We start from the raw sequence: 15,888 nt of genomic DNA on the forward strand, positions 1-15,888 counted from the left end.
TCATCATCAAGTTTCAGAACATCGGGGAAGAGAAAGTCCTAAAAAATTCCACAGTGGATAAAGCAGCTAGCCTCATAAAAAGGATCAGGTCACAATGACATCAGACCTCTAAATAAGAACACTGAAACTAAAAGATCATGTAGCAATGCCTTTGAAACTCTGAGGAATGATTTCCATCCTATGATTCTATACCCAGCTATACTAACAAATCAAATGTGAAATATTTAGACATGCAAGGTCTCGGAAACATCACCTCTGATGTATCTCTTTTCAGGAAACTACATGAGATCCTGAAAACAGGGGGTCCAATACAAGGAAGAGGCAAAGGAAATTCCTAGGAAAATGACGAAAAGAAGTCTCAAGACTCTCTAGGCCTGAATAAAATGGCCTAAAAACAATGAATATAAAGTGAAGCAGCAGTGATCCTGCTGGGATGTCTCCCAGGGAAAAAAAAAGTAAAGAGAAAGTATCTGTTATTTTTTACCATAATGAAAGGAGTTTTATGATTTTAAAGTTCTGACAAAGCATCTGCAGATAATTTAGTGATAGGTACTAAGAAAACTATGCATGTGCACACATATACACGCACATCAAACATGAGACAATTACTGTCCCCATGAAAAACAAAAAGTTGTAGAAAAAGGAAATATAATCATATTATACTATATGACTCAGTTGTAAATAACATTTACATGACTGTAGTAATGTTAAAACTGAATACTGATTTGAACAAAAATTGATATGTATTGGAAAGAAGGTGTATACAAAGTGAGTGTGTGTTGTGGGTAAGGAGTATGGTAGCTAGATCTACTTGGCAAGAAAAAAATCAGGAAGAAGAAAAGCTAAAACTATGATTTCTGAGTAAGGTGGCTTATAAAAAACAGAATTGTCTTGGTGGTAAGAAAGCAAAAAGAGTAATAGGAGAATAAAGACTATTAAGAGACTTAAAAGTTAGTAGAAAAGAATGTAGATAAATGAAGGCAGATAAAAAAAAAAATTGGTAGGTAATGAGTTCCAAAAGCTTCTATTTGTAAGGCTTCAAAGAGAAGTTCAACTTTCTATGTTTCTATTTATTAATAGAAAGTTAATATTTCCAGGTTTTACAAAGTAAAGCACTTACATTTGGTTTCCACAAGGAGGTGATTCCTCAAGAAACGGTAAGTGATTTGTTAATCCAGGATTACAAGGAGTGCTTGCGTGAATATTTGAAGCATCATGTGTTAATCTCTGACTAGAGTCTTGGGGTGGTGTAGGAAAACTAGTTACAGAAGAATTATTAGATCCATTGCCTTTGCTCCCATTACATTGCTGGTTGAGCACCGATACCTCATTACCAAGGCCATCCATTCCAATATTCAATTCACCAAGCTTTTGAATGGACCTATAAAATAAAACAGTGCAATCATATTAAAATAAAAACTTAATCACATTCCTAACAAATAGGAGATTAAAAGTTTAAGAAGATAAATGCATGCACATATAATATATAATTTATGGCAAGTTTCCTACTACAAAATTACCATCATCAGCTCAAGACATAACCAACATACTGACAGAAGATCCAAACTTTTCCACAGTACACCACTGTAAAGGAGACAGGTATAATGGGTATCCCTGATTTTTTTTTCTTTTTCTCCCAAAGCCCCCCAGTACATAGTTGTGTATTTTTATTGTGGGTCCTTCTAGTTGTGGCATGTGGGATGCCACCTCAGCATGGCTTGATGAGCGGTGCCATGTCTGTGTCCAGGATTTGAACTGGCAAAACCCTGGGCCACCGAAGCACAGCACGCGATTTAACCACTCGGCCACGGGGCCAGCCTCTCCGACTTTTTAAAAGCATCTTTTATCATAAAAACAGGAAAAAAAATCTGTTTCTTCTCCAGTATAACTTCGGTTTAATTTTCAATTTAAAACAATTTCTCAAAATAGTCAATAAAAATATCACCACTACCAAACTTCTCACCAACTAAACAAGCCATTTTCATTTAATCTGTCTAATAATACCATATCAACTAGGAAATGGATGACTAGAGCAGACTATGATGGGACAAAGTCAAGTGTCATCCCTATTATGCATACATTTATTCACTCATATTACAGAGACTATTTGCCAGGCTTTGATCTGGGCACCAGGGAGATAAAACAGTAAACAAAACAAGTTACCTTCAGGGCCTTTCCCTCACCACAACTCTCTCTACAACAGGATAGCCTGACTCCTATGTTGGACTCAGGGCTCCAAAGAGCACAAAGAGGAAGCTGCCAGGCCCTCTTAAAATTTAGACCCAGAAGTGGTCCAGCATCACTTTCTTCAGCCTAGATTCAATATAAGAGAGGACTACACAAAGAGTGTGATTACCAAGAGGTGGTGTGTTTCATTGTATTTTCTAATTTTCCTACATTAAACATTAGTGTATGTGTGTGTTTAGGGCTTAAAAAAGACTTTAAAAGAGCAATTCAATATTATTAAAGGAACTGGCAGCCATTACTAAATATTTATCAGTTAAAAATTTTAACTAGACAAAGAGAACTGATTGGTGGTTACCCGGGGAAAGGGGGGTGGAGGGAGGGCACAAAGGGTGAAGTGGTGCACCTACAACATGACTGACAGTAATGTACAACTGAAATTTCACAAGGTTGTAAACTATCATAATCTTAATAAAAAGTTAAAAAAAATTTTAACTAGGCAGCATTTCCCAAATTGTGTTCTATGAAACAACTAATCCTGTGAAATGCTCCCCATAAGAAAAGAACCTGAGGTCAAATAAATTTGGGAAATGTTGAGTTAAGCATGAAGAGTCTAAAATGCTCATATATCATTTAGCTCTCTAAAAGTGGGGAGGATGCCGGAGGGGCAGAATATACCTTTAATAAGTGCTAAATCAGTGGTGCCAATTATTAGTATTAATAAAAACAAAATATTAAGAGGTATAAAGTAGGATACAGTACCGTTAATAAAAATCCTATTTACTTCAATAAGACCTATTATATAACAGGACTTTAATTTCTCTTTCTCTATGCCTCTTGGAAGGAAGAAGCAAAATTTAAATGTGGAAACTAGACTCTGCTCCTAGAATGATTTGGAAGAATAAAACATTAAGGGGAAAAAGTCTATATTAATTTATACATTCTATCTCTATTCAAGTTGTGCTTGGTATTAGTCAGGTACTTTAACATTCTGGTATAGGCTCAGATATATAAAACTACAGGCATAGAAAAAAAGGATGAAATGAAAGTATTACATTAAAGAGTTAGAAAATGGAATAGATAAGAAAAGGTTAAGAGTACAACACATAATTTATGTGAAACTAATTTACAAAAGTTTAGGATAAACATCTATTCACACTTATGATAGACCTGGTTATCCTATGGATTGTTATAACATACTCGCCTTTTTTTTTCTGGTGAGGAATATTCGCCCTGACCTAACATCTGCTGCCAATCTTCAGCTTTATTTCATCTTGTGGAAGATTAGCCCTGAGCTAACATCTGTGCCAATCTTCCTCTATTTTTGTATGTGGGTCACTGCCTCAGCATGGCTGATAAGTGGCATAAGTCTGCACCCAGGATCTGAACCTGCAAACCTGAGCAGCCAAAGCAGAGTGTGCCAAACTTAACCACTATGCCACAGGGCTGGGCCCCCAATGTACTTACCTCTTAATATAATGTTAAACTCTGATCTCTAAAGAAATTGAGAACAGCTGTTAAACAATAAATATGCTCTAAACTGAACCTAAATTATAAGAAAGAATTTGAATTCTATTTAGGATTGTCTTTAAAGGAAGGATAAACCATCTTGAATAGTTTACCTTCTTTTCCTAGGAAGTACATCCCTAACACTTTTGGGATCACAGAACCTTACTACTTCATCTTCTGACTTACTGCTAGTTATCTGCTTTTACTAAAAAATAAAGTGATCAGAGAGTCAAATTGCAACAATGACTTTTATGGATATGAAGAAGACATGCAAGAACCAGAAGTGGTAATTCATCAAATTAGGATAATTCTGATAACCCACTTGATCAGAGGTGATACAAAAATGGTCTTCACAGGGCCGGACCCGTGGCTGAGTGGTGAAGTTCGCATGCACTGCTTCGGTGGCCCAGGGTTTCACCCGTTCGGATCCTGGGCGCCGACATGGCACTGCTCATCAAGCCACCCTGAGGTGGCATCCCACATGCCACAACTAGAAGGACCCACAATTAAAAATACGCAACTATGTACCGGGGGTCTTTGGGGAGAAAAAGGAAAAATTAAATCTTTAAAAAAAAAAAGGAAGAAAATGGTCTCAAAATTCAATGTTCAGAGGCCTACTTAGACTTTATATATCACTACTATAAACATTCCTTGTGTGCAGGTTTGAAGATAGGATCAATTTCAGGCTCATTGACTTCCACAACCCTCAGAGTGTCAAACGGATTACTTCCAATATTACTGAACTAAGTAAAGAACTGACAGTCACCACTGCATTGCCTAATCATAATCATGATGATAGCCAATATTTATGGCACACTTCCTTTATGCCAGGAATTATTCTAAGTAACTTTATTATAGTAACTCATTTAATCTGCCAACAACAACTGCTCATTTAAATACACATTCTGGTTTACTGATTTTTTAAAAAACACATTACCATATATATACCCTATAATTAAAAGCAACATAAGTTCATACTGTCTGGCAGAAACTATAAGAGAGAATCATTTTAACATAATGAATTCAAAAGAATATGAAAGTTTAAGCACTCAAAATAACAATAAAAATAACAATTAACACTTCATATAGTGCTTACTAAGTGCCAGGTACTCTTCTAAGAACTTTATATATATTAACTCATTTAAGCTTCATGGCAATCCTATGAAGGAGATGAGGAAACAGGCAAAAAGAAGCTAAGTAACTTCCCCTAAGTCCTCAGCTACCCTGGGACAGAGCTGGATTCACCTGGCAGTCTGCTTCCAGCCTGTGCACCACACTCATTTGGTCTTGTCGCTAAGATGTGAAAGGACGTTAAAAGGGGAAGATGAAATTAGATGAAGCCCTCAGAATGCTGTGATTGGAAGATATTATGTAACTCCACATTACACTTTAATAATAAAGATATTATGTAACTCCATGTTACACTCCATGAAATACTGTAAAAGCCTAAAAGTTTCAAACTATACATGGAGAGTAGCAGCTACATGTTTTAAACAGCTTTTAAATAATTCCTTATATTTTAAAAAGTGACTAAAAGACAAACCTATTAAGGAATTGTTCGGTGAGATTCTGCTGCTGATCAGGACCATCCTCCTGATTCACACCTCCTTCAAGCAGCATCTGTTGGTATATCTGTCGCTGTTGCTCCTTCTGTTCTAAATGTTGCTGATAGCGTAATCTTTGCCTATAATATTCTTGAAATTGTTCTGTTGAATCTCGAAGCTTAAAAATATTAGAAAAAAATAATATATTTGAGGAGACTATGACAGAATACGTCATCACTCAATAGTAACATAAATGCTGAATAAAATACACAAGTAGCTATATTTAACAACTAGAAAATAGTTAATATACTGCTCTTTGAAAAATAACAGTATCCATGAGTCTTAATAGTCAAGTAGATCAGTTAATTTGCTTTATGTTACAGCAAGAGACTGACCAAAATGAATGGCCTTCCTGGATCCTTGACTACCTTAAAATACAAATACAAATTATAGTGGTCATAAAGGAGACACGGTTAGAGAACATGACTAATACAAACCTATCTATATTACTTGAAAAAATATTTATTGATGGACTGCATTAATATTTAGTAAACTCAACATTAATCTTGTCCAGTGCAGTTAGTTTAAGCATGTAAATGGTTTAATAGGTTACTGTAGAGAGAAACTTATAAAATTTCCCTCAAAAACAATAATTCAGGTTTCAAAGGGCCTTTTACAAGAAAGTGGAATAAACCGGTGTTAAACTTAGCAGTCTGAACCTTCCTACTTCACTCTTCTAAAAGAATTGTATAGCACTCAAACATACAGGTTGGACTTAGATATTTAGCGAATTTCAATATTGGCAAAGAAAGACTGCCCTGCCAAGCTGGAGTCTGGTCATATTACCCGGATCAGGTGCACTGGAGTTACCTGCAACAAATCAATCATCTCTAAAATTGGCCAACACTGACAATTGGCTTAACCAAGAGTCTTGCACAGTTAACTAAAACAGTCTCCCTATTCCAGGAAATAATAACAACCTTCCTCTATTTCATAACTTATAGCAATAACTCTGAGAGAAAATTATATGTCCTTTTTTAAAAAAGTTTTTTTGTGGTAAAATAAATATAAAATGTGTCATTCTAACCATTTTTAAGTGTACAATTCAGCAGCATTAGTTATATTCACAATGTTGTGCAACCATCATCACCTATTTCCAAAACTTTTTCATCACCCCAAACAGAAACTCTCTAAGAATTAAGCAATAATTCCCCATTTCCCCAAACCCCTGGTAACCTCTAATCTACTTTCTGTCTCTATAAATTTGCCCATTCTAGATATTTCATATAAGTGGAATCATACAATATTTGTCCTTTTGTGTCTGGCTTATTTCACTTAGCATGATGTTTTCAAGGTTCATCCATGTTGTGGCTTATGTCAGAACTTCATTCCTTTTTATAGTTGAATAACATTCCATTGTATGGATATACCACTTTTGTTTATCCATTAATCTGTGGATGGACATTTAGATTATTTCTACCTTTTGGCTATTTTGAATTTTGCTACTATGAACATGGATGTACAAATATCTGTTGAAGTCTTTGTTTCAGTGCTTTTGGGTATATACCCAGGAATGGAATTATGGGTCATGTGGTAATTCTACGTTCAGCTTTTGGAGGTAGCACCAAACCACAGTGACTACACCATTTTACATTCTAACCAGCAACATATGAGGGTTCAAATTTCTCCACTTCCTTACCAACACTTGTTATTTTCCACTGATTTGATTGTAGCCATCCTAGCAGTTGTGAGGTTATATTTCATTGTGGTTTTGATTTGCATTTCCCTCATGACTAGTGATGTTAGGCATCTTTTCATGTGCTTATTGGGCATTTGCATATATTCTTTAAAGAAATGTCTATTCAAGTTCTTTTTTAAATTAGGTTGTCTTTTTGTTATAGTAGTTACAGTAGTTCTTTATATATTCCAGATATTAAACCTTTATCAGATATAAGATTTGCAAATATTTCTCCACTCCATAGGCTGTCTTTTCACTTTCTTGATAATGTCCTTCAATGCATAAAAGTTTTTAATTTTGATGAAGTCCAATTTATCAATTTTTACATTTGTTACACATGCTTTTGGTATCATATCTAAGAACATATTACAAAATTCAAAGTCATGAAGATTTACCCCTATGTTTTCTTTTGTTTTACACTTTAGCTCTTTTACTTAGGTTGTTGATGTATTTCCAGTTAATTTTCGTATATGAGGTAGAAGTCCAACTTCATTCTTCTGCTTGTGGAAATTCAGTTGATCCAGCATCATCTATTGAAGAGACTATTCTTTCCCCATTGAATGGCCTTGGCACCCTTGCCAAAACTCAACTGGCCATAGATATATGGGAGTACTTATGGACCCTCAATTTATTCCATTGGTCTATATGTCTATCCTTGTGCACATACCACATGGTTTTGATTACTGTAGCTTTGTAGTAAGTTTTGAAATCATAAAGTTTAAGTCCTACAATTTTGTTCTTTTTTTGAATGATTGTTTTGGCTATTCAGGGACCCTTGCAATTCCATATGAATTTGAATAATGGCTTTTCCAGTACTGCAAAAGAGGCTGTGGAATTTTTATAGGAATTACATGGAATCTGTAGATTATATTGTGTAGGACTGACATCTTAACAATATTGTCTTCCTACCTATGAACACAGGATATCTTTCCGTTTATTTAGATCTCCTTTAATTTCTTTCAGCAATGTTTTGTAGATTTCAGTGTAAAAGTCTTTCACCTCCTTCGTTTAATTTATTCCCAGGTATTTTATCCTTTTACATGCTATTGTAAATGAAACTGCTTTCTTAATTTCCTTTTTGAATTGTTCATTACTGGTGTATAGAAACACAATTGAGTTTTACGTGTTGATCTTGTACTCTGAAACTTTGCAGACCTCTGTATAAGCTCTAGCAGCTCTCTTGTGAATTCTTTGGGATTTTCTACATACAGGATCATATCATCTGTAAATAGAGATAGGTTTACTTCTTCTTTTCCAATTTGCGTGATTTTTATTTCTTTTTCTTGTCTAATTGCTCTGGCTAGAACTTCCAGTAAATGCTGAATAGCAGTGGTGAAAGCAGGCATCTTTGTCTTTGTTTCTGATCTTACAGAGAAAGCTTTTAGTTTTTCACCATTGAGTATAATATTAGCTAGGGTTTTTCATAAATGCACTTTATCATGTTGAGTAAGTTCCAATCTACTCTTAGTTTTCTGAGAGTTTTTATCATGAAAGAGTGTTCGATTTTGTTAAATGCCTTTTCTCTATCAATTGAGATGATCATGTATTTTTTCCTTGATTCTATTAATGTGATGTATTTTTTTAATGTTGAACCACCCTTGCATCCTGGGATAAATCCACTTGGTCAGCGTGTATACTCCTTTTAATATGCTGATGGATTGAGTTTGCTAGGATTTCGTTGAGGATCTTTGCTTCTAAATTCATAAAAGATACTCATCTGCAGTTTTCTTTTCTTGTAATGTCTTCATCTGGCCTTGGTATCAAGGTAATCCTGGCCTCATAGAATAAGTTATGAAGTGTGCCCTCCTCTTCTATTTCTTTGGAAGATTTTGAGGATTGGTGTTAACCCTTTTTTAAATGTTTGGTAGAATTCACCAGTAAGCCATCTGATCCTGAACTTGTATTTGTTAGGAGGTTTTTGATTACTGATTTAATCTCTTGTTATAGGTCTGCTGAGATTTTCTGTTTCTTCCTGAGTCAGTTTAGGTAATTTGTGTGTTTCTAGAAATTTGTCTATTGCATCTAGGTCCTCTAATTTGTTGGCTTACAATTGGAACAGTATTCTCGTATAATCCTTTTTATTATTTTAAGGTCAAAAATAATGTCCCCAGTTTCATTTCTGATGTTAGTTGTGTCTTTTCTCTTTTTCTCTTTGTCAGTTTAGCAAAGGGCTTGTCAATTTTGTTCATTTTTTCAAAGAATCAATTTTTGGTTTTATTGATTCTCTCTATTATTTTCCTATTCTCTATTTTATCTCCCTTCTAATCTTTATTGCTTCCTTCTTTCTGCTAGCTTTGGGTGTAATTTGCTCTTCTTTTTCTAGTTCCTCAAGGTATAAAGTTAGGTTATTGATTTGAGATCATCTGTTTATTTGTTTTTGCTGAGAAAGATTCACTGTGAACTAACATCCATTGCCAACCTTCCTCTTTTTTTTACTTGAGGAAGATCAGCCCTGAGCTAACATCTGTGCCAATCTTCCTCTTTTTGTATGTGGGTCGCCACCACATCATGGCTGACAAGGGGTGTAGGTCTGCACTCGGGATCCAAAACCGCAAACCTGGGCCGCCAAAGCCAAACACGCCAAAGTCAACCACTACGCCACAGGGCCAGCCCCTTCTTTTTTAACTTAGGCATTTACAGATATAAATGTCCCCCTGAGTACTGCTTTTGCTGCCTTCTATAAGTTTGAGATGTTCTATGTTTTGGTATGTTGTATTCATTTTTCATTAGTCTCCAAGTGTTTTCTAATTTCCCTTGTGATTTCTTCTTTGACCCATTGGTTGTTTAATTTCCACAAATTTGTGATTTTTTCCAATTTTCCTTCTGTTATTAATTTCTAGCTTCATTCCACTGTGCCAGAGAAAATACTTAGCATGATTTTAATCTTTTAAAATTTACTGAAATTTGTTTTGTGTCCTAACATATGGTCTACGCTGAAGAACGTTGCATGTGCTCTTGAGGAGAATGTGTATTCTGCTATCTGTTGGAGTGTTCTCTAGACGTCTGCAAGGTCTAGTTGGTTTACAGTGTTGTTCAAGTCCTCTATATCCTTATGGATCTCCTGTTTAGATGTTGAACCCTTTACTGTAAGTGGGATATTGAAGTCTCCAACTATTACTGCAGAACTGTCTATTTCTCCTTTCAACTCTGCCAATGCTTGCTTCATATATTTTTGGATTCTCATGTTTGGTGCATATCCATATATACTTTTAATAGCAATTTTTCTACTTCATCCTTAATATTTAGTTGAAAACAAACAAAAAATTTATTCAACTTATTAAAACTACCTATTTACCCCTTCTAAATGATAAATTGGATAAGATAAAATTTACACCTTACTTCGCAATACAATTTCCTTTCCAAAATAGCACAGAAAAATAACCTCGAACTCTAAAAGATTAAAGTATTATTCTATATTATAAATGTCAGGATTTCTTATTCATTAAATCTAATTAGTAAAATATAGAGCATATATCTTAAAAATACAAGCTATCCACATTTAATGTGAGTCCAATTACATGAGCCCTGAAATATGGAACATTAATGTCAATCAATATATGGTATATGGTATTTTATATGGTATTTTAGAATGTTAATAAATCCACCTGTTAAAAATGCTCCAAAATACACAACGACAACTGAAAACAGCATATATTCTTTTGGGAGAGGGGAGAAAATGAACTAATAACAAGAAAATCTAGATATTCTCTCTCCTACTCCCAAATATCAGAAAATTCTCTAAAAATTCTATCTGAGCAAATACTATTACTTCTTACAAAGAGAATAACTCTAAAAGACATTAGATGTAGTAAATATTACCTCATTTTTTTCTTGCTTAGCTGGTCCTGGATTCTGTGCTCCATTTGCAGGCTCTTTTTCTGAAACTGAATTCTGGCCCAGGATTTCACTGCTAATAGGCCGCTGTGCCTCAACAGGTGTATCACTTCTTCCAGAAAGGTGCAAAAAACAAACAGGAAAAGATGGGAGTGAAGGAAAATATATTTTAGTTAGAAAAATTTTAATTTAAAACAATGAATATCTAGCCTAAGTGTTGACCAAATGCACAAAAATAGATTTTTTTATTTTCCTTTCTTAAGTACATAAGAGATTTTTTAAAAAATAGAATATGCTTATAAAGGAAGAGCACTGTATTATTAAGCAAGAAAGGTAGGTGCTCCATCTAAAATAAGCCATGTGGCCTTGGGAAAATCACTTACGTTCTCTGTGGTTCAGTTTCATCTATAAACTGAGTACTGTCATGCATCGCTTAACGATGGGTATGCGTTCTCAGAATTACGTCCTTAAGCGATATCACCGTCAAGCGACAGAGTGTACTTACAGAAACCTAGATGGTATAGCCTACACACAGCCTAGGCTACATGATACTAATCTTATGAGACCACCCTCATATATGCAATCCGTCATTGACTGAAACATCATTATGCAGCACGTGACTCTTAATAGGTTGGATGATCTAATGCTTAAATTCTCTTTATGAACTCTTAATCTGTGATTTTGTTATCCAAACATTTATTTCTTTCCTCCAATATGTTTGAACAAAATTTTAAGAATTGTTGAGATTTATTAAAAGGCTTTCTTTGGTCTATTTGCACTTAACATAAAAGCTAAACATATACCTTTCCAATATTTTTAACGTATACTAATTAGTAAGCCTGACATCTTACGTCAGGTTGTTCCTAATATTCTTCTAAAACATGAGCAATTTCTACTTTTCATAGTAACTCTGTTCAAAATTTTTAGTAATTAACATCATCCAAAGATGATGAATACCACAGACATTTACACACATTATGTACTGGTACCAGGCAGCATGAAAACAAGTACAAAAGTAAAATGATCCCTGTCTTCAAGGAATTTGATTATCAGGTAGCCTCATAATGGCCTCCCAGGCAGAAGTAAGACACATCAAAATGCAGGTCTAGGGTTCAGGAAAGCAGAGCTAGATAGGCATCTTAGTTAGGAGCCTTGTACTTATAAGTACCTAAACATACATACATGTAATATGCACCAGAAAGACCTGGGAAGAGTCTTCAGATACTAGACTGTGCTATATGCTGCTAATGACCATAAGAAGTCTCATTTTATGTCCACAAAATAGAATCTGTAGGAGTTATTAACTGTATAGAGATAGAATAAAATGACCTTCAAAAAGTAACATTTGATTTAAGTTTACAATTTATACAGCACTTCCATTTGCATTATCTCATTTAACTTGCAGAATAACTTGTAAAATACATTATAACTTCCATTTCACACAAGAGGAAACCGACTCAAAAAACAAATAATTTTCCTAAAATTGCATACCTAATAAATAAAGCTAGGACTTGAATCCAGGTCTTCAGATTCCAAATCCAATGCTAGCCCATGCCTGAGGATACTGTTTTTTGGCAATTTAATTTTGAGTTGTCAAAGCTTATATATTTAAACTAAGATTTCTCTCTTTTTGTTTTCACTTTGTTTCTCTTCAACTGAAAAGATATTCTTCAAAACACCATGCACTCCTTTATAAACCTTTCTTTCCTGTTTTATCATCTTGTTCACCATACTAACTCAATCACTGTATCCTGGGGATGCAGCATGGTGCTAGCGCAGAGTAGACCCTCAAATATTTTTAAACGAATACTGACTTCAGACATCTATTACCATAAGTAGGAGTCTCTTCATGTGGCATCTTTAACATAACTGATCTAATCAAGCTTCCCAATATTTTTAAATTACACCAAAAATATTTTTAAAAACAAGGTAAACTTTTTCCAAAGTAAATTTTTGTAGTTTATCCACAGCATACTAGCTCTCCCATAGCATGTTATTAGCAGCCCTTTTGATGCAATGTCCTTACCAAGGACATAGGCTCTGAAGGGGAAGAATTTATACTGATTAAGTACCAATCAAATGCTTGCCACACTACTAGGAGCTTTATCTCATTTTGCAAGTCAACATTATTTTATAGAGGAGGTCACTGAGGCTCAGACAGATTAAGTAACTGTCCCAAGGTCACACAGCTAGTAAATGGCAAACCCAAGTCTGACTCCAAAGACCATGATCTATTCACTAAATTCCACACTGCTTTGCCTCATAAAGTTTTCCAATTTCAGAGGCATGACAGATGTTTTCTGGATTATTGCTACTGCTCAGCTAATAACAAGTGTATTACTTACTTCTTGACATGTCACATTTTACCTCTCTGCTTATCTATAATGGTCTATTAACTCATATTCTACTTCTTTCCATCTTTATCTAGTCATTCCTCAATTTCTACCATTTTACGTAGGCAACAGCACATGTAGAGTCAGATTTGACTGGATTTGCGTCCTTTTTCTTTATAAAGACAATCCCACTGGTGCACAAGTCCAAACATGCCATTCATTATGTTGACCAAGAAGCAGCTGTCATCTTATGTACTCAGAAGAATATCAGCAGATGCCCCAGAATTGAAGCCCAGCATTCCAGACAATAACAATTTCTCTAAAGGGACTGGAAAGTCCAAGAAAAGTTTAAGATAGTCTCTACCAATGCTCAAGACTCCCTGTTCCTTTGGAATTTAGATAATAGGATGCTGCTATAGTAAATTATACTCATCCATTTTCATCACTAGGTATCATTTCTAATCTTTCAAATATGAAATATAGAGCAATAAGATGCCTTAAGAAGTCACCCTAGGTTTTAGGAAGTCCCCTTACTTAACTAGAATCCCCCCCTCTTTCGGGACATTAAAGAAAGTATCACAACCTCCCCTCCTCTGTAATCTCACAGTAACTTAAAAGAAAATCCTTCTGTATATATTTATCCTGTATTTCTTGTGCTTAACTAAAGATCTCCTCTTGCTTTAATTAGAAACAGAAATTCCAAGTCCAGTGTTCCTTCCTCAATAAAGAATACCTCCAACTATCCTATGTGAAAGAGAAAAGATTTAGTTTTTGCACTCTTTTGTGCTCAATCAATAAATTTATTGCAGTCAATAGTAATACTTCATGGTATCAACTCTGAGTATAGGAAACCAGCCTTATGTCCCAATGGGTTTCCTGGAAAAACAAGGCTGGAAGTCTCCTAACCCTTGAAATAAAGAACTATTAATGAGAAAATTATTATTTTATGCCAGGTTTGAAGGAAAAACTAAATGGTGGCTTTAACACTTATTTCCTTCACATATATAAAGAACTACTAAAAAAAAGCTAGGTACAGTCAGAGATTTTTATGTACACATGTTCAATATAAGTACTATTTACAGGAGAAAAAAATGGAAGCAATCTCTTGCCTTACAATAAGGAATTAGCTAAAATTATGACACAGTCACATAATGGAATACTGCACTCATCATTAGTCACTGATTCCAATAAATGTTTAAGAATATGGGAAAATATTAATGATCAAGTGAAAAAAGAAAATTATATGAAAATATATATAGTACATTTCCAATTTTAAAAAATATATTCAAAGAAAAAAGACTTGTAATCTAAGTGTAAGATTTTAATTATCATATTTATACTCTTCTATATTTTCCAAAATTTCTTCAATGCACATATATTGCCTTTACAACCAGCAAAAGAATAATACGGAATATAAAAACAAAGATTTTCCCTGATATTTTTAATTATCAAAAATTTTAAAATCCTGTAAAGTTTTAAGGACTAACTTTCAACTAAAGGGATTTGAACATTAAGAAAAAAACACACACCTACAACAATTAGTCTATATCACACTTGGGGAGATTTCCTCATTTTTATGAGCACATACTTACCGTTCAGGGGATTCTTCATAAATACTGTGACATTCTGTATTCTCAAGCATGAGACTTCTACTGAGGTTTTGTACCCCCGGATAATGGAAGTTAGCAAAGGAGTGTGACATTGGAGAAGTTTTGTTCCCAAGGTCTGAGATTCTCTTATCATGACTGGTGAGTCCACAAGTGAGGCCATCTAAAGCAGGATTCAGAGAGCGGGTCATATAGGCATCAGCTGATTGAGGCCTTCTCATTGGAGATGATGGATAGGGAGAAAGTTTGCTGATAAGAGGAGTCAAAAGATCAGCATATGCAGCTTTTGTGGGTTTCAGAAGTTTGTCAACATGAATATTAAGCATTTTCTGTTCAAAAGCACAAGAGAAGACAGAAGATGGGAGATTCTGAAGCCATGACAATAAACTCAGATCCAAATCATCACAACCATTACCACATAAGAGATCAATGCCAAGAAGTACTTCACTTTCTGTTATTTCTTCTCCAGTTGCTTTACTTTGACAAAACTCTACACAGCATTCATAAAGTAGGCCCTTCATTACAAGCTGAAATAAACGATTGTTAGTTGCTTTAAAACCAGCCTCACTTAGCTTCCTATCAGCAGGGATGAATTCTGCAACCATGACACAAGCCTCTTCAAAACAGTGAACTCGTGCAGTGCTGGGATTCCAGTCCTTAAATTCGGCATGATTGGTGAGACGAGGCAAAGTCAAAAGCAAACAGAGCTTGCTATAATCATCTTTAGAAGGACAGTACTCTTCTAGGGCATGTAAACACTGCACTGCTTCTTGCATGGTAAATTCCAGCTGTAAGAAAAATATAACTGGTCACTATAAACAGAGATGCTGTGAAATATGAAAACAATGAGAGTATTTTATTCAAATTCAAAGATACTTTACAAACTTTCATAAACTATTCAAGTACAAAAGGATAAACTCTAGTGTCACAGAATACTCATCTAATTTGCAGGATATTTAACAACTTTCAAGTCAGGAACCAAAATGTTTTTCACTACTACAATAAAAAGATTAAATAATTTGGTTAATTTGCACATTAAACTTTTATCTATAAAAGTAGTATTCTAATTCAGGCTTAAGACTATCATTTTCAAATGTATAATTTTTTAAGGGTAAGAATAATTGAGTTTTCTAGAAATG

The 15,888-nt window shown here is 34.6% G+C and overlaps 1 protein-coding gene across 4 annotated transcripts in view; it reads right to left on the minus strand.

The window, feature by feature from the left end:
- WDR47 (WD repeat domain 47) overlaps nt 1-15,888 on the minus strand; it is a 54,831-nt gene that overhangs the window by 17,353 nt on the left and 21,590 nt on the right. For 2 of the 4 annotated variants that reach the window (XM_014835226.3, XM_070486967.1), the window contains 4 exons: nt 14,735-15,537; nt 10,795-10,921; nt 5,237-5,415; nt 1,121-1,381 (listed from right to left, as the gene is read on the minus strand). In XM_014835226.3, the coding sequence (XP_014690712.1) occupies nt 1,121-1,381; nt 5,237-5,415; nt 10,795-10,921; nt 14,735-15,537 (1,370 nt within the window). The remainder of the gene's footprint in view (nt 1-1,120; nt 1,382-5,236; nt 5,416-10,794; nt 10,922-14,734; nt 15,538-15,888) is intronic. The other 2 variants (XM_014835227.3, XM_070486968.1) reach the window with 1 other exon arrangement.

This window comes from Equus asinus, chromosome 16, assembly GCF_041296235.1.
Source record: "Equus asinus isolate D_3611 breed Donkey chromosome 16, EquAss-T2T_v2, whole genome shotgun sequence".
In the NCBI taxonomy this organism is placed as follows: Eukaryota; Metazoa; Chordata; class Mammalia; order Perissodactyla; family Equidae; genus Equus; species Equus asinus.